This window comes from Corapipo altera, unplaced genomic scaffold (assembly GCF_003945725.1).
Source record: "Corapipo altera isolate COAL_440 unplaced genomic scaffold, ASM394572v1 22b, whole genome shotgun sequence".
In the NCBI taxonomy this organism is placed as follows: domain Eukaryota; kingdom Metazoa; phylum Chordata; class Aves; order Passeriformes; family Pipridae; genus Corapipo; species Corapipo altera.
In genome coordinates this window covers 30,005,377-30,030,700 of record NW_020884876.1, presented here as the reverse complement: position 1 = coordinate 30,030,700, position 25,324 = coordinate 30,005,377, and the positions used below count along the sequence as shown (strand labels likewise).

Sequence of the window (25,324 nt, the reverse complement as noted above, 5' to 3'; positions counted from 1 at the left end):
GATGGCTTTGCAATTTGAAGAGCGTGTTTCAAGCATTCTACTTGCTTTCTTGTTCAGTTACAGAAACTATTTGGCCTCTTCCCAGTCCAAAACTATTTTTTAAGACCTGGCCTCCCATGGGAGACATATTAGCAAGCAAGGAGCTAGTATGGTAGGCTAATAATTCATATACTGGCTACTGCTCCTACACATGTGGAAGCAGGTTAATATTGGATCAACTTTCTCTAATACTTACATATAATACAAAATGAGCAAGGGTGTTATCACACCCTTCTTCTCTGTTTTCAGGAAAGTGATAGTGGAGAGGAAAAAAACAACTGTTTGGATTCTATTTTTTTTTAAAACATCCTTAGGATATAGGTTTATCTATCCATACATTTTTTTATAACACTCCAATACATTCTGTAGTTGTCTAATTCACAGTTAACTGTGTGCTTTACTAACACCAATTCAATTTTAAGTACATTAACCCCACTAATTAATAATATTGCATATTTGCATAATGACTCCTTTGTGGTATCTAGAAAAGCCCTACTCAGACAACACCATTTCTAGAGAAAAGACAGTAATATGGTAATTTTCAAACTACTGACAAATAACCAGGAAGTATGCATACAGTTTCATGGCTGAGTGGATGACTACAAAATGAAGGTCTGACATTCCAATTTTACTATATTTCCCTTCTAAATACTTCTTCCTTGTGTAATGAATCCAAGTTTATTCTTAATTCTGTGATATTTTAATGCTCTTTCATTAGCCCCTTCTCAATAAGACAGAGATTTTAAATCAGAGTTTTTCAAGATACCCCAACTTCCTCTTAATTCCTCAACTGGTAACTTTTCTGGCTATTTCATTTTGAAGCTTATTTTAAAGGTATTGCTAAATTGCTTCACTTACTCTCCACCAACCTTTCTTATATTGAGGAAGTTCACATCCAAAACAAATGGTGGAGGGCAGAGAGTTACACAGTGGTTTTAGGATTTGAGCCTGCTGCAGGACAGAGCAGGAGGTGCACGAGCACGTTAGCAAACTCAGGGAAAGACACCACCCACTAAGGATTTCACAGCCCAGAAGAGCAACCAGGCAGGCAGGGTGTATCCTGCGGGGTTTTCCAAACTTCTTGGGTGGCAAAAGTTGCTCTGCTGTTGGATTTACACTTCATGGAGCAGGCGAGGCAAGCCTTGCTTAGAAGAGCCCTCTTGGCATGCCCACCCGTGCAGGCAGCTGCCTTGGAAGGGCTGCCTTGCTCAGTAAATCACCCGGACAATGAGAACTCATGTTCTGCTACAGTTCATTATTTTCTCCTCACATCTGCTCCATTTCACTGATACGTATGGTCAATTATCTCCACAGCTAGATTATCTTTATTAAATTGTGCAGCTGCTGCAGAGCATGCTGAGAAACACCAACTTTTAATAGAATTTACAGGTTCTTCTCTGGTGACAGAAGGCAGCAGGACAGTTTCCCAGTGCTGGGGACTTTTACTTTCAGAAAGCCAGCCAGAAAACCTGCATCAAGGCACACAGCTGTTTTAAGTCCTATAAACTTTTGAACTGGCTTCTTATGACCCTCATGCTTTTCCTTTTAGGGTGTCTGACCTCTAGCACTTCCTAGTGTTGTCTAACTTGTTTACCAAGTCTTTTTTGCTCACTTTTAGAGGTTCTCCATCAACTCTGAATAACGTCTTGCTTCACACATAAGGTAAACTCTTACTGCATGGTCTCTTCCCTCATTCTGTTTCAACCTCAAGTACAGGAAGGTGGTATTTTCCATCACTTTAAAGCACATTAAAGCTTGCCTGCCCCCCTAACTAGTACTCTCTATGTTTAAAAGATGTGCACTGAAGTGAGAATTATCTCATTCAATGTCTGCACCTTGTTTGGTCTGCGCTGGGCATTTTGTGATAGCAGACAAATAACTGAGTTGGACAGCAAAGCCCCTTCTCCAAATTTCTTTCATTCAGGTCTCTGTTGATGTTTTAACTTCCAGGTAAAAAGAGCAAAGAAAAAAACATCAAACAGAGCAAACTAACTTTACTGGCACAGTATTTTCCCAGATTGGGTTTTCATTTATGAAGTCAATTAATTACTTCCTGACAATGCTTAATGGCCTAAATCATAAGCTAGACTTACAATCTGGTGCTAAGGTCATTCATTGCTGAGATTTATTTACAATTCAACTGTTTATTCAGGAAGCAAAAGGGTTGTTTTTTTTTTTCCTGTTTTTGCTTTTTAGAAAGCCAAGCACAACAGTAAGAAAGCCTCAATAGACTCAAAAACTTTTTACCATTTTGCCACTCCAGCAAAGTCAAGAATTTTTAAATAGGTTTGACATTTCAGATGGGAAATTTCTGAAGTCCTCATGAATACATTATTTCAACCCATGACCTAAGAAATTTCTTTTCATAGGTACTTAAATAGTCTAAACACTACCCACTCTCCACACTGTGACATGCAATACAGCAGACTCACGCAGGATCCATTTTAAGACAACTACTTCACTTTATATTTTTATATAAAATGTGAAAATAATGACATTAAAAATAAAAGAGATGTGCTCTTAGTTACTGGGATGTCTCATCACACAGATGACACACTTTCAGTATTTTTTCAGCATCTCCATGCTTTCAGAAACTCAGATCAAATTACCCTTCCTTTAAATGTGGTACGCTATTTTTGACACTACCTTCTTATGCAGAAAACTAACCCCACTAAAAGCAACTGTCTTCACGATTCCTAATCTTTTTCACTTGCATTGAGATTATCCTTTCTGACGGATGCACACTGACACCTACTGCTTGGAGCAGAGACAACCCTGAAGGGGATTCATACAGGTCACATGATTTAGGCTTGGTGAATTTGGATGGCTGTGTCGCACAGGTTCCCCTACAGAGAAGGGAGATACACCTAAGGGAGCATTAGATCTGCATGGTAACTGGACACCCAGAGCAGGGGCAACCAGTGGCCTGGCATTTACTTTCAGCTAGGGCTGATGTCATGCAGGACACGAACATGCATCACACAATGTAATCATGATTTGCAATGGGGCCCAGCATTCCTGTGGGCCTTAGGACCTCTTATGGCATGTCCACAGAGGAAGAACTGTCCAGCAGGAAGGTGGCCAAGCAGATGTGAAATCCAGAACAAAATTTTTCAGCTCCTTCAGGAAATTGACCTGATAACAAACAGAATAAAACATCTTAACCAATACTACAGGTTAAGAATACTCGACCTGCGTTATATAAAGAGTTGTCTCAAATAACAACTGTTAAAAGGAGAAACAGTTAGCTGTACTGAATACTGCCAACAGGATGGATATCTGTACTTCTAGGAGAAAAAGTATTAAATCAGGTGAAACTGTCCAGTGCCTTGCCCTGCACACATGGGTATTTAATTCAATTTTTGGCATTGCTTGTGATGTCAGCTCTCATCTCAATTTCAGTTTAATGCTCTGCATGTTAGCAAGGAAGCTCCACACTACAAAGCTTTTGCTTTTCCCCCCCTGTAATATCACCCTGCCTTATCTCAGGATGTATTCACTGGGAACTCCTCTGAAACCATCTACCTGACTAACCTCAAATCTAAAGCATATATGGCAGCACAAAGCATGTCTGTAGATCCTCTGACTTCTAAAAACTCATAGCACTTGTTGAGCAGAATTGTGCTTACAGGGAACTGCCGCTGCCAGATGCTGCTTCATTACTTGAAACTGCAGACTGTTCCTCAGTACTGATTACTCAGTACAGCTGGCATCACAGTCTCATTACAGAATTACACAAGGAGCAGTGCTTTGCACTTTTTAACAATCTCAACTCCATTTACCACAAGGCTTTGTTACAAAAGGTTTTGGAACATAAACACCCTTCAGGGAAGACTCCCTGGAACAATCAATCACTCAGCAAGATTTTCCTCTTCTTTCACAGTGCAGAAATCTCCTTGCCTGCTACAGAGCACAGCTGAGCCAACAAATTATCTGACCAAGGACTACAGAGAGGGAGAGGATAACCCTGGTCAGCAGTAAAGGAATGGACTCAAATCTCACATCTCTCAAATTGGTCAAGCTAACCTCACCCTTATAATGCCCAACAAAAGAGGCCTTCAGCTACAAAAGTAATAATTTTCTGCCAAAATTTATTCATAGACTATTTGTACACATTTCCTCTTGCATCAGTATTGTTATTTAACACAAACAATCGTTCCCTTCTGTCTAAAACTCAGAATGAATATGTATCCTCTGGTTTCTTATGGTGACTAAGACCTCCATGCTCTTTTCTCCATCTTATAACAGGGTCTGCCCATTTCTTTTATCATCTTCATAAACCTAATGCCATTGGAACACAAGTTACTGAAGCTGTGCAGGGCCTCACCTGTCTCTTGTACAAAGGTATACTGAAAATAATTCCTTTGTATATCCACTGTCATGTGATTACTTCAACTTGAAGATTTTCATCCCATGCCTCCCTTTCATCCCTCCATGAACAAGTATGCCCACATCCTTTTCTTCCTTGGCACTTCCAAATGCGAGGAACTCCCCTTTCACATCAAAGATTTTCATTATTAGTCCTGAGATATATGACATTATTACCTATGTTATTATTTTTATACTATATCTTATATTTGATGCTTATCTTTATATATATATAAATCACCCTATATAATATCTCACTACCATATATTTTCTCCCAGAAGACACTCTCAACCCATTCATCCATCCTAAATTTCTGCTATAAGCTCGGTTTGTCAACATGATTTGATTTTATTGTGCCGGTGGCTATTAAAGAAAAAAAGTCCATGACATTTAAGGAGCTCCAGCAGCAATCTCCTTGCTCTATAGGTCTCACCCCCTCCCTATGCATCTTTAAGTTCTAGTACTAATGTCCTTTTTTCCATATCGATGGCATGATATAAAACATTTTGCTGATGTCAGACAGATTAGGTATATTATTTTTCTTCCTTTCTCTGTGAAGTCTTATAAAAATAATTTTGGTGGTTGCCACCACTCTTTACGAACCTATGTCACATTTTGCCTCATTTACTGCTTACTCTTGTACCGTTAATGACTGCTTATTTCCTTACAAAGCAGCAGTGGTGATAAACTCTATAATTGGTCTTGACTTTCCCAATGTCTAAAGGAAAAAACCCCAACTTAAAAGCTAAGACCTTCAGTATTGGCCTTATTGTTAAAAAGACCAGCCAGGGAAATATCTCCATTTCTAGCTGACACGGTACAGCACTGAATAATCAAGTCTCTGGTTTGATTCTCCCAAAACTGGTCTATGGGGGTGTGCTGGTTTTGGCTGGAGTAGAGTTAATTTTCTTCACTGTGGCTGATATGGGGCTGTGTTTTGGATTTGTGCTGGACACAGGGTTGATAATATAGAGATGTTTTGGCTTTTGCTGAGCAGGGCTTATGCAGAACCAAGGCCTTTCCCGCTTTTTGTACTGCCACGCTGGCAAGGAAGTTGGGGGTGCACAAGAGGTTGGGAGGAGACATAGCCAGGATAGGTCACCCAAACTGACCAAAGGGATATTCCATACACTGCAACATCATGCTTTTCATTTCAAGTGGGGGGAAGATGGAAGAAGTGGGGGACGCTTGGAGTGACAGTGTTTGTCTTCCCAAGTAACTGTTACTTGTGTTGGGCCCTGTTCTCCTGGAGATGGCTGAACACCTGCCTGCCCATGGAAGCAGTGAACTGATTCCTGGGTTTGCTTTGGTTGTGTGAATGGCTTTTTCCTATTAAACTGTCTTTATCTCAACCCCCAAGTTTTCTAGCTTTTACCATTCCAATTATCTCCCCAGTCCCTCTGGTGCAGGAGTAAGTGAGCGTCTGGTTGCTGGCTGGGGTTAAACCATGACAGAGGGACACAATGCTCCTTCAGTCTGGCAAAGCCAAGTATCATGCACTGTTTGGAAGCTAAAGAGCTCTTGTTCCCACTTATTTAACTTGTATAATTATCTATATGGAAATACTGCATAAACACAGCAGTGGCTGCTCTGTACCTAAACATTCATGATTCACTTCAAGGATTACTTGAACAGTATTTCAAATTTTATAAATGTGGCTGGTAGTAATAGAAATATATTTGACCATGAGACAGCTAACAGAAATAGCCTCCCCTTCCTTGCCCATGGTGTGAAACGCAATTCCTACATATGTCATGCACAGCTCTGGGGCAGCAATTAGAACAGTCAAAGTTGCGCTGAAAAAACTGGCCACCCACTCAAGTTCTCAGTTGTTGAAGCACCATGATTTGCCCAGCCACCACCAGCTCTCTCCTGCCAAATTAACTGCACTTGGCAACTGACCGCAGGAGGACACATTTCTGATGTGTGATAAATAGAAGCAAGACTTACAAGCTGTTCGCTTTATTTACAAGTAACTGTATCCCAGCAACATTACAAAAGACACAAGCTTAGCATGAAGCCTTTGTCTCAAGGTATGCTGCTCCCTCTCTGCTCCTACAAGCCATTCCTTCACTTCTCAACTATATGCTTATTCCTGACTGTTTCCTTCCTATTTGCAAGACAGATTCCCATGGAAAGCCACCCCTTCATTGCAATGGACACAATCTTTCTTCCCCACCCTAATATCAGAGAATCACAGAATGTGCCAAGTTGGAAGGAACCCACAATTATCATCGAGTCCAACTCTTAGCCCTGCACAGGACCATTCCCAAGAATCCCACCATGTGCCTGAGAGCATTGTCCAAATGCTTCTTGAACTGTCAGGCTTGGTGCTGCGACCACTTCTCTGGGGAGCCTATTCCAGTGCCCAACCACCCTCTGGGTGAAGAACCTTTTTCTAATATCCAACCTAAATCTCCCCTGACACAACTTCAGGCCATTCCTTCCTGTCCTGGCACTGGTCATCAGAGACAAGAAATCAGTGTCTGCCCCTCCTCTTCCCCTCATGAGGAAGTTGTAGACTGCAATGAGATCTCCCCTCAGTCTCCTCTTCTACAGGATGAACAGCCACTCCTCATACGGCTTCCCCTCAAGGCCCTTCACCATCTTCATTGCCCTCCTTTGGACACTCTCCAATAGCTTAATATCTTTCTTATATTGTGGTGCCCAAATCTGCACACAGTATTCAAGGTGAGGTCGCACCAGTGCAGAGCAGAGCAGGACAATCCCCTCCTTTGACTGGCTGGTAATGCTTTGCCTGACGCCCACATTTCTATTTAAAATGTTCAAACTTGCTTTCAGGAATGTCCTGCTTTGATGTTAGTTTCGTTAGGTTCACTCTTGGCTCCCTATCTCCTTGGTAATCTTGACAAGGTCAGCTGAAGACAATCTCCTTCATGCGTAATTTTTCCATAATCCAGGAAAGGGCTTGGAAGGACAGTTTTAAGCAGTAAGATAAATGGAAACATAATGAAAGCCTAAAATGATCTGAAGGTCACATTTAGCCAGAAAGAAAGAGGGGGACCATTTTCAATGGAAAGACAGGATGAAGATTTAAACTAAGGAAAACTTGAGACAGGGGAATGTATGTATGCAGCTACAAAATAATCTCACAATGGAAAAGGCAGAACCTCCTCAGACAGTTCAGAGCTTTTGAGGCCAAGACTGGGTAACATCTTCACAAACACACTTCAGGGAATGATGGTGTATCAATAGGAAGGCAGACAAGATCATGCAACCAGGCTAGTCCATGAACAGTTCACTGACACACATTTCTGCACAGTATGCATTAAATGCAGTGTTTCTATAGTTTGTTAAAAAAATCGCTAAGAAAAAACCCAAGCTACAAAGATAAATAGAAATACATACAAGAGAATTAACAAATTTCAGAGATCGCTGTAAGAATTCTAATTATCACTGCTCTCACATAAAGCACCACTGGGATTTCTTTTTATTTGTTTAAACTCTGCAGAGATCAAAGAACCCAATTATAATATCTGGCCCTTCTTCCTCTGCAGCCCTTCACTGTTAATTGCCCTGGCTCCTGTTCTTCCACTAAGTATAAAATGAAAGCACTGGAATTGAGCCTGCTACTGAAGCAAGCAGAGCAAACTTTCACTGATGTCAACAGAATTAGACCATTTTTACAAGCAGTGACTTTGCCCTCCAGTTGGCAAAACAAGAAACACAATTTGTTCAAATGCAGCGTGAGCACCATTCCCTCCAGAGAGGCTTGCTGGGGACACAGGCACTCTCCTGCTCTTCTGGGCTGCAGCAGAGAAGCAGTTGCTGTATGGGCTGCTGACTCACCATCTGGTTCCTGATTTCTTTCTGAGCAGCACATGCTGCGAGTTCCTCAAAGCTTGTGGCAAAAATCTCTCCTCTGCCTGCAGGTTATAAACTACTCAAGACAGGCACCTAAGCTACATAACAAATCAAAGAAAAGAGGAAACCCATGTCCATTTTCTAATTAAGAGTTTAAAGCCCAGGTCTATTCTGTAAATACAAAAAAATCGCAACAGAGTTTGTATCTTCAAAGACTTATCTCATTAACTGAGCAATAATTACAAATGTAACATTAATCTCCACTTTGATTACAGTTTTATCAGCACTTCTGGCACCCCTCCCCACATTTAATTTCAATAACGAGTCAAGCCCGCACAGAAAAATAAATTTAAACAACTGAGTAAATACCTCACATAGAAGGGTGACATAGGCCGCTCATCTTCTTGGGAGCTAAAAATAAAACATATTTTTTAAGGTTAGTATGCAGTTCTGTCTTGTATGTGCAGTTCAAGATACTCACTCTTAACAAGCAGAGATAACAAAAGTGAAACCTGCTACAGAGGTAACACGTCTACTTTGTCTCCTGGTTTTACACATGAAAGAAACCTTTAAGTCACGTTTCTTAAATCCTGGCAATCTAACTCACTTCTCAGTGTCCACAAATGTGGTGTAACAGATCTCCTGCTAGACAGCCAGGAGTCATTCAGACTCTGCAGAAGTGCAAGGACTATTCCCATAGCAACAATAAAGCATTTTTTGCCAGCAAAACCAAGAGAGCCCTTTGCTGCCTGCTGTTCCAGAATTAAACAATCTGCCTATTAAAGCCAAATTTGAGAAAAAACCACAAATGACATCTTGAGTAACCACAGAAATGGCCATAGGTGTATGCAAGAGGCTACAAATTCCCCAGTTTCACTGTTCCTGTGGAAAGCTTATTTGACTATGCCAAAATTTCTGTAGGCTTGAGATCAGGGACTGCCATCAGCTGGCATGGAGGTCCCCTGACAAAATGGTATTTTAGTTGTCAGCTGCCCTGAACAGGCCTGATCCAGCTCAGCCTGCCTGTGCTGGCACAAGCCTAAGAACGAGCTGCTGGGACACTGAAGCTTAAAGGTGTGGTGGACTGATGGCTTAAGTCAAGGTAAGACCATGCCGCTGTACGAAGGGGTTGAAACAAATTTCACCTACTCATTCCAAATTGAGAAACAGTCAGTTTTGCAGGGTATTCAAGACTTCTAACTCTCCAGAACAGGACACCTGGCTTCCTCCAAGCACACGGGATATGCCACTGAGGTCAGCAGCTTGAGCAAGCTGCAGTCAGCCACTGCTGTGGGAGCACTGAACGCCGCTGTCGCTCCCAGAGCTGGTCAGCACGCAGAGCAGCGCAGTGCAGTGCAGTGCAGGAGGACAGTGCCTGCCTGTGAACTGAGGTCAACATCACCTGAACAGTCTTTGTGAGAAACTGCTATGGCTTTGAGAGTGCCTAGAAAAAGTGGATGGAAACATGGAAGTACCTATTATTGCCCTTCCCAGAAGACGACCTGCAAAAAAGGCACAAGTAAGAACCTCTGCCAGGTACAGGCTCCCTGCCCTGACGGCATGCGCAGTCTCCCAGCCTGCATGCATGTTATCACTTTATTTAGCACTTACAGAATATTTATTTTTGTAAGTATAAAGAAGCTACTTAAATTCACAAAGCTGCTGGTGAAATTTTTTGCTACGTTCAGTTCATTGTGTTAGTAGCTGTACTTGTCATCTCAATGCGAACAAGTCCCAGTGTTGGACAGAAAACATGAAAAATGTTTTCTCACACAGAGGAAAGTTCACAGCACCATCAAGATTTCTGTTCATCGATGCAACTTCAAATGCCAATACCAAATGCTGCTTTATGTACAAGTGGCAGTTGTCAAAGCCACATCAAACATGCTTTCTCTTCTATCATAAAACCCCTTCCTTATCTCAGGATTTGTAATTACTTTCCAAGTCGCTGAAGCACAATGATACTGAAAAAGTCCAAATAGCTTTTTTACATTCATGCTCCCAATATTTGCTTTGACAGATCAGATGGAAAAGCAGTATTCAGCAGGGACTCTGAAACTTCTTGCATTTCCTTCCTGTTCTTCCACAGCAAGTACAACTGCTGCTCTGTAAGTTCAAGAAAGCTTTATATCTGTACAAAAAAAAAAAAATCAATATCCACCCATACAAAGTAAGAGAGGAGAAACAAATATTTAAAGAACATTAGCTGGGAATGGTAGACAAAACAGCTCTTAGAGAAGTAAGAAACCAAGTACCAGCTTCATTCAGATCATCACGTCTCAGAATTTCACAGCTGCTAATAACTGTAGCTGTGCATAACCTCTTTTACTAAATAATGGTTTATAGTTTTACACATGCAGCACTGATCAGTAGCTGAATCTGGGATGAATACCTCCAAGTTAATTAGTATGAAATCCAGACTTCTGAGAAAACCATAAAAATCTTTTAAGAAGACCTCCTGCATCTGAGTAAAGCATATTACCCATTTTCCCACTAAACCATTAAAACCAACATATCCCAAACATCTTTCCCTAACTTCATGCACCTTAGCCAACTCATTAGTGCAAGCTGGAAGATATGAGCTGTCTAAATTGCAAACAGTTAATTTAAAGCAGTTATTCCACACAATTCGTAATCTCTCAAGTTAGATGTGAGACTACCAAATCCTACTGCAATCACTTAGCACACAAAGATTCTGTTTTGATTATAACACTTTATGAAATAATGGATTATTCCCACTGAAAGGTAATAAACTGATGCACTTATACTCATAAGCACAGCTTAGTTTAATAAAAGAAATGGAAATTGTGTGCAAGAAGTTTTAAACCTGTATATACCTAAACACATAGTTTCAGACAGAGAAGTGACAGGCAAGCGAGCAAAAATATACAAGATGTGATCATAAATGATCACCAGTTGATATTACACAATAAATGGGCTAGAAATTGCTTTAAAATCTTCCACACAGCACTCTTTGTCACTATAACTCACACTATGCTGGTTAGAAAACAACCGCTCACTTGTTTTTAAAACAAGCCCCTTGAACTAAAGGGCTTACTAGTATTGCTAGGAACCCCTGTCTACCATGTATCCTTTCAAAAGAAAATGCTAGAAGTCGCTAAGATATGTTTAACATTTAACTGCACTGTACTGTACTTGGATTGCATAATTCCTCTTTGGTTAAAGGGATGTATAACCCTTCCAGAAAGAAGGAAACGCTTAATACCTGGTACACTGACTGGGCAAACCAAGTCAGATCCCCACAGTATGGACAGGACAAGTCATTCTGATGAGCAGCTCTTACATAGTTTAAATTTCTACCTTGCCCAGCAAAGAATTTACCCATTAGACAAACAGGTTTAGCAGTAGATTAAGTTTTGAGGTTTTTTGGTTGGTTGGTTGGTTTTTATCCTCAAAGTTTGTCTAGCTTTACATATGCTTTATGATGAGAAGGCACTAAAAGGATGAAATAACTTTAAAAAAAAAAACCCAGTTATTTATTCAGCTATCCCCGATTACCTGGCCAAGCAGGTGAGTGCAAGATACAGCAGTCTCTTTTAACTCAGGCATATAAATAGTTCCCCTAAATCAAGGGATTAAACTGAAATTAAGTGCTTCCATGAAATACTTGGGAGATTACCTAACTGACGCCTTCTTGCTAAAAACCAAAACAAATACCAGCCAAACTAAAAACAAACAAATAAACCCAAATAAATAAACTTGTTCTGTTTATTTCAGAGCTAAAGAAGTAATACTGTTATGTTTGTGACCTCCACTGAGCTAGCAAAGCAGTTTGTCAGACTGGAAGGAACACCAGTTTAGCCCACCAGTTAGTTTAGCACATTTGGGGATTTTCAGGCACATGTATTTTACAGCATTTACATAACTCATCCTTTCTGTCTCTGAGAAAGGAAATAGGAAAGCCTGAGTGAAGTCTAACTGTTAAACGATAAATTTCCATCACAGAAGGGCAGTTACCTTTTTTTACCTCCCTCTTTTGCAACAGGAATGTTACAGTCAACTGTTCACCCCTCACATCCTTAAACATACAATGATGGTCTTTTTTTTTTTTTTTTTTTTTTGCTGATGCTGTCACAGAACCACAGAATTGTTGAGCGTGAAAAAAACCCTCTAAGATTATCAAGTTCAACCATTAAATCAACTTGCCCTTCAGGAAGAACAAGGGAGCTGCGGAGCCTATTGCAGAACACCCACTTAGACAGAAAGTTCCTAATTTATTTACACATATATGGGCTACCCCTGTCTCAGCCCTCTACTCAACCGCCTGAGTTCTCAGCCCAAGTCAGAGGGTGGCTCAGGGTCCTTCCTCCTTGTTTTATTTACACTTAACTATCAGCAGTTCTTCTGTCTTGGTTTCCTGGCACTGGAGCCTCCATTGCAAATCCACGGCTGCTTTCCTATTCCACATCTCTTTTCAAAAGATAAATGGGACATTTAGTGGATGAAATTAAATTAATACACTGTGTTGCTGGGTTTGGGGGTTGTGAGTTCTTTTTACAATCATGAAAATGTACTTTGACTGAAGTGTCAACATTCTACACCAGAAATGAAAGGTCTAGAGACTGTCAGGGTCTTGCTGCTCAGCCAAGGTCATGTTTTCCTAGTGCCTTGCCATAACTTTATTTGTTCTGACCTCAAAAGTTAGATAAGGAAATGGTTCACTTTCTATTCCACCACGGATATTCCGGACTTCAAAAGAAATTAATTGCTTGTTTAGTGAGAATACTTCTTTCAGGCAAGGTAATAGCTGCTTTTAATTTTAATGCAATCAAACCAAAAGCCATTGAAAAGTCGGTGTCAAATTACTAATGATATCAAAAATTAAGGAAGTTTTCGAAGGCAGGAGAAGGAAGGTTCAAGCTCGAGTCTCCCCTTGTTTTCTTCTCATCATTCAGAACCACCAGGCCTTCTTGGATTAACAGATATGCAATTTTTGCATTTACAGAGGATATTAACACTATGGTTTATTTACTTGTTCCGACATTCAACACTAAGAACACTAAAAACAGCTTCAAGGAAACGCTGATTTTCAGGCCACAGTAGTGCTTTTTGCTGAATGTTTCGTCTTATTCACAAATTTTTCAGCACTTCTTCACCCCCCTACGTCAATTCCCCATAAAAGTTATTTCAATCTTGCAAAAAATGCAAGATTGAAACAGCTCATGAAAATTTATTGCATACTTATTTTCTCAATAGAGCAATTTACTCATAGCTTGTGCTTCGCAGCAGTGGGTAAAAGGTAATGTTTTTGCCAAGGAGAAATACCAGGCAACATAAGCTTTTTCCTTCAAATAAATCCTTCAAAACAAACTTCCTTCAAATAAATATTGAGGTACATTACGCAAAAGAAGGAAGAATAATGCCACCCTCGATGTAAGACTAACCGTAAATTTCATCTAACATAACAGTGTGGTGATATAATGGTCAACATTAGAGTCAGCACCTACCATCAATTATTGAGCAATACCACCCTTGCTCTATACACCTAAAGAAAAGGAAGGCAGGAATGCCCTATATGCACTATTTAAGAAACAAATGCTTAACAGCTATTTCTCTGTGAGTTATTTCCATGAAAACATTTTCATTTTCCCTGAAGAGTAACTTTTATAAATCAAAACCATAACATGTTGTTCCAGATATTTATCTCCAGTCTTCACAATAGTTATGCTTATACCTAACCATGCATACCACTGAAACTTAAATAAGCTAGTCAGCCAACGAGCGGCATGTCAAAATATGAGGCTGACAACCCAGCTTCTTTATTCTGAACTCACATACTCCACAAAACATCTCCAATGACTTGGGTGGGAGTGGATTGGTATTGGTTTAAATATTAATCTCCAAAGGATCTCACCATCTTCCCCAAAGCTGTTTCTTCAGCAGTGTTTTTCCTAAAGTCTCTCAATTAAATTACATCTTAAGCATGTGAGATGCCAGTGGGCAGCAACATAACTGCAGGGTTGAAGAAAGAGACTTTTTGGGGAAGAGTTCCCCATTTGCCTTCCAAAACAGAAGCTTCTGCTTCTTGTTTTCTCTGGCACTTAAAATACCTGTATTACTACTCCACAGAGACAAGCTGAGGTAAATACGAACAATCACTTTGTCATGTCTGAGGAGCACTTATTACTTCTTGTTCTATTTGCCACAGTCACAATTAAGGCACAAGGACCCAAGCCTAGAGTAGGAGGTTTTTAATTCTAGGAAACACTATCATAGAGCACAGCCAAACATAATGAGGATATAGTGCATTATCCACAGGCATAACTGCACCGGTTGTGCGTGAGGTGGCACTGAGTTTGAGGCACTTTACCTGAACAGGAAAAAAAACTACACTGAAGACTTTTTGCACACCTCCTCCCACTTCAAAGCAACATCAGGGATCAGGGAGTACAGGCTACCCCATAGCAAGGTGCAATAAGCAGAACTTGTTGCTAACTAAATGCCCCTGTGAGCAAGAGGCTGATTTTCCATTTTATATTGACATATCTGAATATCCCAGAATCCTTGACAGCATAATTTTGTATAATGATTTTCTACCTACCATCCCCCTACAATGCAAATATGTTTATCTTTTATAAAATGACATCAATGTTAAACAGCTTGCTTTTGTTGTTTTACTTCTGAAACTACTTGGGTATTATTATGAAAGACAGGGCCGTGTCTTTCCTTCTACTTGTGGTTTGGCAATAGCCCTAACTGGGTTAAAACTAGAAAATGGGTCAGAAAGAGGCGGAATGAATGTACCAGCCAAAGTCTCACCTCATCTCAGAATTTAACAGTGTAAAGTTGCATAACACACACATACCTGTTGCATTATAATGGTGAAGAACTGTTACTAGGTAACCAGTGATTTCGGTTTCAGGATTGTTTGTTAAAAGCTTGCACAGTTCAAATAAAGGTATCTCAGAGCCCAGCTTTTAGGTAAATATTCATACTTTTTTGCTTAATCAGGTGGACACCCCAGAAGCAAACATCACAGAAAAATTCCATCTCACTTTCCTCTTTTAGTCAGAGCCCCCCACCCTCAGTTGTACTCAGGAACGGTTTTCCATAGGCTCCTACACTCACCATGTCACAGCTGTGACAAGACAAGGCACCCAGCTGTGGGCCAAATCTGAGCTTGGAAGGCAAAAAAATTCACACAAAATTCACATAGCATTTTGTAATAAGCTATGACTTGTGGAAGATGAGAACCACAGGTCTGAATTTCTCTTCATTCTTCCACCAGAAGAAAAAACACCGAAACTCAAAGCAAACAAAGAAAAAGTTAGATACAAGTTCTCAGAGAGCATACCTCATGTACATATTCCAGAACGTACTTCGTTAGGGCTTGTCAAGCCCTCCCAGTATCTTGGATAGAAAGTGATAACAAAGTCCAAAGGATCAGACATATTTACAATACAACTTTACACACAGATGCTCACTAGCGTGTTAAAGAAAACACAGCAGCCATTCAAAAGAAAAAAGAATAAAGTGTGTTGGAATACAAATGGTGTTCTTGGGCTAAAACACTGGGTATTTGTGAAGCAAACCAACCAACAAGGTAAATCAAACAATCTTGATGATGACTGCAAGACAGCCCATACAGACAACTGCTGTGTAGAGATTAGAAACCCATCAGTCACATTCCCTACTGCTATCAGATGCACTTTCTAAAAATACTTGTGATGGCTTCACTCTTCTACTACCTTGACTTGTTTCAACAAAGTGCAAAACAACAGAGTCCACTGATCCCAAACAAAGTCCAAGTGTGTACCTGCCTTTCTTATCTCCTACAGCAACCAGCAGATACGACTGGCAAAGGCAACCACAGCCACAGCTGTTGTTAAATCTGCAATAGACTGAGCTAGAACAGATGAATTAACATGTATTAACAGCATTAGTAATCGTCTAACTAGGAATCTAAGACATTAAAGTAAGCTAATGCTATTCAGAAGAGATGTTAGCCTATTAGCAATGGAAGAGACAATTACTGGTGGATAAGTTGTTGGAAAATCAGTAATGCAACCCATGTGACATTTACTGGTGCCTTCTACAGTGCTTGGGCAATATAGTACCTATTGCAGTGGAAGTTCAACACATTTGGCCTGCCACCTCTTCCTATGCAATGAAACATAACCCTGACATCCCCATCCCTCACAGCAGGCCACCATAACCCATCATGTGTCATTCCACAAATATCTATGTATAGAATAAAATGATACCATATAGTACATATGCAAGCACATTATATGATTTTCAGGAAGACAGACTCACAGCTTACGGATACCACGGTAGATATGATACTTTGCCACTCTACTGACAAATGCTATTTACATATCACAGCTTCTTAACACAGAGCCCTTCTCCCTCTCCCAAGTTTTACACATCAGCTACATATCTGTAGTGCTTCCACACAGGAGGTTCCCACGGCAGGCACCGCATGGCCAGCTTGTGGTCCAAAGCCACCTGCAGGACAGGGCCGGGTGGGAGTACACTTACGCAGGAAGGGAACCAAGTGTGATTATTGTTGGCAGCTCATTCTCTGTCTTGAGAGGGAAAGATGGAGTCTTTTAGCTTGGGAAGTGCCCTAAGATGCAGCACCTGAAGGGTGGCACTAGTCTGATTTAAACCCAGCAACAGGAGCTGTGCACTGCAATTTGTCCATGCCTCAGCTGGAACAGCAACATTAGCCTGTCCACCTCACGGGAACTACAAGCATAGTGTTACCCATGCTGGTTACTAACCACTAATAGGCATCACTTTTCCTGAAGCTTGTAAAAAATGCTCAAAGCCAGCAAGACCCTCTTCTGCAGCAAAACTCTGCACTAAGAAGGGATGAAACAACACTACAGGGAGAAGAATAAGGGAGAACACCACTATAAAGGGATCTGGCATTCTATGCTTATCTGCCCCTAGGTCCAAAGGAAATTAGGTGTTTAAAGTACCATATACACAACCTAAAAATAGATCAGGGAGATGGAAAAGAAACCATAATTTTGTGAATAATTTTTAACTGCAAAACTCAAACAATTCTGTACCATATTCAAAGTTTACTGTAGTTTGAAAAAATTCTTCACTTTTAAAGTGCAGAATACGTCTCTAACTGATGGAGACTTAGCACTTGCAACAACAAAAACAAAGAGTCTAATTAGAGCCAGCCTGTGAAACCTATCTTCCCCTGGGGTGAAGAGTCAAGAGCACAATAATAACCACTTGTTCCGACCGCTGCTAGGACAGTAAGATCCTCGGGAACACAAAAAGGTTAAAAATATTATGTGAGACTGGTCCTTCAAATAGAAACTATGCACCATGACTACTTGAAGACATTCAAACCACATTTCTGTTTCTCTGCAGTCATCAACATGGACCCCCATGACTGCATTACTGCAACAAATCTACCTGCAGAGGACCCTGCACTTTACCAAGACAGTAACAGTTTGGGCAGCAATTTCAGTTACTATTTTATTGTGTTGAAGTAAAAGCAGCAACTCCGCAGGTTTGGCTGAAAGAGCTCCACCACAGTGCTGAAATAGCACGGTAAATTTCTTATTTACTGTTTTGTAGATTACCAAAAGACTGACATTCATCCCATTCAAATATGGCTAGGGGAGGTATGGACCGCTTAATTTTGAGAACTGAAAGAGCAGTAAAAATAATAAAAAAAAAATTAATGACTCAGTAAAAGGGCTGTGTACACTCCTCCCCGCAGTGGGTCTGTGACCTGCCGTTTCAGAAGCTTGACTGAAGTTGCCCCTGCCATATTGTGGCAGGAGCACATGCCAGCACAGGTACGCACTCACAGCTGGTGCTGAACTGAGGTGTGTGTCCGCACCCTGGAAACAAACCAACCCTTTTTTCCGAAAACTAAACCTCTCGCCCATGCTGTGTGCGAGCTGACAGCTGTGGGTGGGTGTGCGCAGGGACAAGCCCGGCCACGCTCCCTTTACCGCAGTACAGCCCCCGCTATAGGGAGGTGGCGGGAGGCACAGGTTTGCCCGGGTACAGGGAGCCGGCAGACCCCCACGGCTGGCAGGGAAAGGATGGCTCCCAAATCCCTATAAACCCCTGAGCAACTCCCGCCCCGCGGCAGGCTCCCCGCAAAGGGGAGCGCTGTGTGGATTTCGGGGCGCTACATCGAGCCCCCCTCCCCGCACGAGGAATACAAAGAACCCCAGCCCCGGAGATAGACTAATAACCAGACTTGTTGCCCTGCCCCGGTGCTGGGGCAGGTATCCCAGCTCCCAGGTGGGTGTCCCCGCTCCCAGGCGGGGCCGGAGTCCCGGCCCCCCGGTCGGACACGTACCTCTGCAGGGGCATCACTTCGCAAGCCATGCTGGCCATGGAGCCGCTGCTCGCCCGCCGCGCCTCTGGCCGCGCCCGCAGCGCCGCCAGCGCCTCGCCACGGGGAGCGGCCCGGCCCTGGGGAGGGGCGAAGGCGCCGCCAGCCCCGGGTTGGCGGCTGACGACGACCCGCCCCGCCGCCCAGAGCTCCGGCCCGGGCCCCCCCGCTGCCGCCGAGGAGCTGGGACACCGGCCCCGGCCCCGCTCCCGGCCCTCCCCGCCGGCCTCGGCAGAAGCAGGTTAACCAAAAGCGGTTTATAATGTCCAGTTGGTCCTGGGCCTGCAAGAGAGACCGCAACCTGCGGGCTGATGGATACAAGACACCTTTTAACAGAAATACCCCCACAAGGTCTTTTAGTAACCCTTTTAGTTACTATGACCCACTGCCCTTCTTCCTAAACGCCCCCCGGGGTGCAACGTAGGCACCCACGACCTGCCTTCCCCACCGTCGCAGCAGCTCTGGCTCCTGTCTGGGGTGGCAGGGCGCTGGCCGTGCCCCCAGACCATCTGAAGCTCCAGGACACCATCGCCGGGCTGCTCTGGCTCTGCAGTAGACACCGAGCCACTGCTGCCTACACGCACCTTCACTGTCGTGTCTGTCGTGTCTGGCACAGCCGCGCCTTTGAACTTGATCCCATTGTGTTGCAGTAGATACTACTACTACCTGGGTTTGAAAGGTTTGTGCTGTAGCTGGCCAGTGAATTCAGACCCACCACAAAGAGGAGCATACGAGAACTCTTCCCTTAACATTTGAACTGCAGAGTGTTGCAGGAGCCGAACTTATTTTTACTGATGTTCCCAGTGGGCCACCCTAAAGCACTCCTGCTTCTACATCTACAGCACCTGACCAAATACTGCTGTGAAACAACAAACCATGTCATTTTATTTGGTAGAAATTTGGGCTGGGAAAAGTGGTAGCAAAAGAACCCCATACAACAGGTGACCCACACAAATGTGCCACTTTCTAGGACATAGCAGCCTTGGAAAATAAACAGTACAAAATGCCCAAAGTCTTACACTGAAATGTTTAATGGCTACTGAAGGAGCATACCCAAGGTTTTACTGTACACCTTTGCACCTCCTCTGACCAGAAGGCCTAAGGAATTGACTCCAATTTGCCCCAACACTGGACAGAAACACTTTTCCTGCTGCCCTGCCTCTGAACAATATTACCACAACAGCATACTTTATGTGATGGGAAAGGGGATGATGCCAAACTGATAAAGGGGCATAAGAGAATAGGTTTGTTCTACATTTTAGGTGGTAAAAGCATAATGGCAGATGTCAATCTTCAATAAAAATTCAAGTCAATATTAAAAGCACCATCACCTTAAAAACCTCAGTGAGGTTTGGGAGAAAGTGTGGCAGAAGCTTAGTACCTGTATGTTTAAGACTTTCATGCAGATGTAGGTCATGTAAATTAAACATGAGCCACATCAGCTTTCTGGAGAAGCAGCCGACACTCTCAGGTTAGCAGAGGGTATCAGACATTTCACAGGGATGTCTAACAGATCCTGACCTTTCTCAGCAGGAGGCAGGGACGTTTTCAGTCAAAAACAAGAGCAGCAGGCAGTTGCAGCCTCAGAAGGCAGTGGCATGGCAGAGACACAGAGGTCAATGGAGAAATGGCTTTGCTTCAGTACGCTGAGCTGTTTAATATTTGCTCCAGTCAGCTGGCTGACTGGAAGCAGTGCATTAGTAATGCTTCTGCCCATTGCCTCAGCACAAGCCTGTTCTGCTGTGACACAGCCACACCAGGCAAAGCACAGGGCTGCCTTTTAGGAAAGTCAGCAATGCTGATAAAGCACTCTGCCATCAGGGATCTCGGCTGCTTTTATCTGTGGCAATTAAATGAATATCTCAATGACTTCCTGTAAAATTAAATGTGCCATACATGCTCTTAAGCAACTAGAACCCTGAGAGAAAGATTTTACTCTGATACATAAAACTACTTCAGTGTAAAACAAAAGAACCTTGTACTGTTTTACAACTTGACAATAAATCAAATTGCATTTCCCTGGCCAGTCTTCTTTTATACACACGCAATTATTCATAGTTTATTACACTTCTATAAACTGAGTGTTATTACCGTCAGGATGCCATTAAAAAAAATTAATTTTCCACATTTAACTAAGGACCCATCTACACGGGGAAGGATTCAGGGTTCTCCACAGCAGCTTGCTGAATAAACAGAAGTGGAATAACTCAAATAGCTGCTGTACCCTGAATTTATACACTAGCTATTTTGTCATAACTTCCATGGGACTTGCCCATATAAATAAGCTTAGAAGTGCTAAGCTCCTTGACAAAGAATTCACTAACAAAAAGGGATGCTGTAATAACCAGAAAGATTAATTTATGAATTAGCATTAGTGAAGAAGGTTAGTTTATGGCATCACGCTAAAATCAACCAGATGCCTTGGGAAAACAGTAAAGTCGCAGGGCTCCCTGTGCCATCAACACCTTCAGTTCCACCTTCTGTTTCTGTTGTCTTCTTCTGGAGTCCCCTCAACAGGGTATCTACTTCTCCCTCTCCTTCCTCATCTGCCTCTTTAACATTGCCAAAATCATCACGACTAAGAAGAGGTACACTAGTTCATGTTTCCCTGCACCACTGGCATGCAACTTCAGCACCCACTGAAAGAAAGGCGATCAAACCTGAAAAAATGCTAGTTAGTGGTTGCTGGTTTCCCTAGTTTTTATTTCCAGAACAGCTGCATATACTGCAACAAAAGATTTTAACATGGAGAAATGTCAAAGAGAGTGAAATTTTAAAAAGTACTTTGGGGCACAGTGCCCAACCATCAGTAAGAGCAGTAGTACTCAAACAGCAGGAAATTTCCCCATGATGCATGTCACCTTAGTTCAGTTCTCAATGGGCCTTTCAAATCTCTCACCTGCTAAATGAGCTCACAACTCATTAATTCTTCACCTCCCCAGTTCAGGAGTATGGACCACAAGTGATTTATTTGTGGCACAAAGGAGGCAGACAAAAGCTGCCAGAGAACTGCAGTCTTATCTCCAAACACTTCCACTTCCTTCACACAGATGTTTACCTTTAAGTCAACTTGCTACTTGACAGAAGCAGGAATTCCCACCCTTCCCCTGCCCTCTTACACCCTTTTTGACTTGCATAATTCAGGATGGGTTATCCCATATAAAACCTGGGATTATATAACATTTTGGTTAGGATTTCTTTGCACTGGTTCAATTTGTTCTCCCATGTTAAAGATGGAAAACAAAACCTTATCTGCAAGTTCCATATAGTTCTTGCACACCTACTACTCAGAAAGGCCAAACTCACCTGTTGGCAGCAACAATGTACCACAGAAGCCCTTTATGGTACCACCAAACACACATACAGAGGGTGAGGAAAACCCTCCCTCAGGACATGCACAGCATCCTCCCCACTGACTATAAGCTCCTCAGTGTATTGCAAATATTTCAGGAAAACAGACAGCAAATAACAATAAAAACGATAAAGCCCCTTGAAATACCAACACATACCGCCACACTTCAGCACCTACACCAAGGCAACACCTGGGTTCAAACTATTAGATTTGCAAATTTCTTACTGAGATTCAACAAAGAAAAAAAACCCAGTGGATGGAACTAAATATGAATAATCACTTTTCTCCATCAAAGTTTAAAGAATAACCGCATGTTTGGAAAGGAAGTCTCCTGTCAATCATCATTACAGAAGTGCTTTCTTCTCTTTCTTTCCCTTTCATACTTTGCTGCACACCAAGTAATTTTCTCAGCACATAAAGCAACAAGAGGATCTGTGAGCAGCATCAGAGGATAGAAGTGATCTAGATAATGGATTTTATTAGGATGTGGTTGTGTCTGCCTCCTGAAAAGCAGTTATCCCTTGCTTCACTGCACAGCCATACACAAATTAGATACTATTTTTAAAAGAAAGAGGTCTTTCCTGGTCTGACAAAATCTGAGGGTTTTTAGGATGCTGCTCATTTTATTCCCACAATATTTACTTAGTTATGCAATATTTTCCCTCTGGCACAAAAATGAAATGCAAAGCAAAGATGTCACAAACTGAAAATTAAAGAATGTTCTTTTCAAAATGCCACCAATAAAAAATTTAAAGTGCCATTATTTATGTACACATACATGCATTGATATATGCATTTTCCTCTTTAGAATATCTGTCCATATGAACATCTGCAATCACAAATGATAATTACCCTGGAAAATCTCCCACGGGCTAGAAGACTTGTGTGCACACATGAAATACGCAAGTCACGAGTAAACAGAAACCATATTTGGAAACTGTAGCCCTTCATGTCCAAACAAAGCAGACAGACAATTAAATAAGCCCTCTTCAAAAGGGCACAAACAGGAAGAAAGACCAACTAATATATCAAACCCATAATTTAGTGAAAGGGGAATCCTCAGAAAGGGAGTGAAAGTACTAATGGTGACTTTCCAAAGCTGGTACTCAGCCCTGTTTCACTCAGCAATTTTATCAGTGAAAAGAAATGTAAAACTATGCTGGTGGTTCTTTTTGCATGTTGTGTGCAAGCCAGCATTAGAATTTTCAGTACAGCCATGTAAGAGTAAAATCTGGGAACTATGAGCAAGATGATGGGTCCTACTGGGGAATACAACATCATGCCAGACCAGCATTTCTATACAAGCTCTGAGTGACTGCGTGGCTGAAGAAATTATCATTGTCTTAGGAGGTATCAACATGGATATTGTGTGGAAAAGGTGTACAATGTTTGTATTTCCTACTGGGGTGCTTGCTACAGAAGACTATGATCAGTTCAGCAATTCCCATTCTCAAGCAACTTGTGAGAAACTGAAGAGTTCTCAGAGGCAACCCACAAAGGGAACACAAAAACTAAAACCACGTGTTTAGTGTTTTTCAAATAAAATAGTCTCTGCACGCAGAAAACATTAATATTTGACCTAGAACTCACAAACCGAACAAGACCCAGTGGTTGGGAGTCAAAGATAGGCAAATTATGCCTAGAAATGAGACTTTTTTCAATGATGAGAATAATTAACTACTGATGCAATTCATCAAAGATGATGGTGAATTTTTAATGATCTTGCAACTTAACAGTTGCTTCTGTTTAGGAACACCAAGCCTTAGGTGAACTGCCCAGATAGAATTTACAGAATTTTCTTACTCATTTTCTTAAATGATACTCCTCTTGTCCAAGACACAAGTAGGTTGCTCTCAGCTGACTTAATTTTATCCCTTTTATTTTTTGCATTGGCATAGAAATGCAAGCCTTGTTGTCATATCCATGGAGAATATACTGGGCTTTTGCACTTCCTGTAACTTAGAGGCCAAATTACCTTCTAAACAAAGCTAATTAAAATCTCTTAAGGAGGAAACATATTCCAGAATTGTTTCTTAAACTTGCTAGAATAAGAGAAAAATAAAGACCAAGCTGAAAGCTTCTCAGAGCCTCAGGTTCTCAGCACTCCTGATCTCAGCCAACAGGCAAGCACACTCGTTCCTTTCTCATTGCAAGGGACACCCCAAACTCTCTGGAGACCTGGATTGGCTGCTATGGCTGCTCTTCATTAAGCACCAGTGTCCTTTGCAAGCAGTGCCACACCCATCTGTCAGCAGCTTTAACTTATTCCAAAGGACTCTCGCCCCATGGGATAGCCCAGAAATTATTTCTTGGCCTCCATCCTGGAGAAGGGAGAGGACTGGGAGTAGGTTCCTAAAGGGTTTCCTGGAAAAGCAACAAGTGATGAATGGCTGTGCCAGCTAATCTGCTGTGGGAACAGGGTAAAGCATATGGAGTGACAAGGTCACTAGGTTTTTCATTTGCACTATTTAGTTAAAGTGCCAGAGCATGGAAGAGCAAGCAAACAAGCAGGAGTCTGGTAGGGTGCAAGTTATTTCCAAAGCAGGCTTTCTCCAAAGCTCCGTTAATCTAATGAAATTTCTAAATGTTAATGTCCAGTGAAATTTCTCCCAGTCCTCCAAACTGTTATTTCTGTCAGTCTGCACAAAACCCCTTTAAAAATCCAGCTGTTTCACACCAATGAAAACGTCTGTCATAGAAAACACTAAAGAAAAAAACATTTATTTGCTAGCAAAAAAAATTCTAAAAACTTAAAATGAGCCCCTGGTACTTCCTGCATTATTTTTATTTCCTACCAAAAATGTCACTGTTTTCACACTTTCCCATCTTCCAAAAACATCCTTCCAATCCTCTACAAAACTACTATCCTTTGAACTCCATGCCTCTGAACCCTCCCTGTTCCCTGCTTCCTAAAGCGTCTTCAAGTAAAATACCTGTAGTTTACCCTTAGTCTTATGAAAAACAAGGATACGAGAAGAGGCTGAGGAAAGTGGAGGAACTGGCCACACAATTCATGTTTGCTGCACGCAGCTTTCTACAACACTGAAAGATAAACTGCCATCTTGTGTTGGCAAGGGAGGCAGTCTGGTGGAGTTACCCTCTGGAAAAAACCCTCTAGAAATAGCTCCTCTTCTTCAGCTAATGACGTGATTGCAAGGAGTCCTCCCTTTGCACAAGTGCCCCAGTGGCCGGCCTGGCTCCTGGGAGAGCTGGTGGGAAAAGATCACTTGAGGTTGACTCCGGCTGGGAGACGCTAAAAGAAGAGCGAGCTGGGTGAGAGTTAACTACATATCTCTGTCCAGAGTTGGAAGATGCATCTGCCACGGAAGCAAGGGAGATCCTGGTGAAAAGGCAATTCTGACCAGATCTATTAAAACCTGACTACATTTGAAAGGAAT

General features: G+C 41.9%; 1 protein-coding gene across 10 annotated transcripts in view; it reads right to left on the bottom strand.

Moving 5' to 3' along the window:
* Window positions 1–25,324, bottom strand: part of FAM13A (family with sequence similarity 13 member A) — a 137,766-nt gene that overhangs the window by 41,647 nt on the left and 70,795 nt on the right. For 8 of the 10 annotated variants that reach the window (XM_027636106.1, XM_027636103.1, XM_027636107.1 and 5 more), the window contains one exon: window positions 8,602–8,643. In XM_027636106.1, the coding sequence (XP_027491907.1) occupies window positions 8,602–8,643 (42 nt within the window). Of the gene's footprint in view, window positions 1–8,601; window positions 8,644–18,538; window positions 18,604–25,324 lie in introns of those variants that run through there. The other 2 variants (XM_027636111.1, XM_027636112.1) reach the window with 2 other exon arrangements.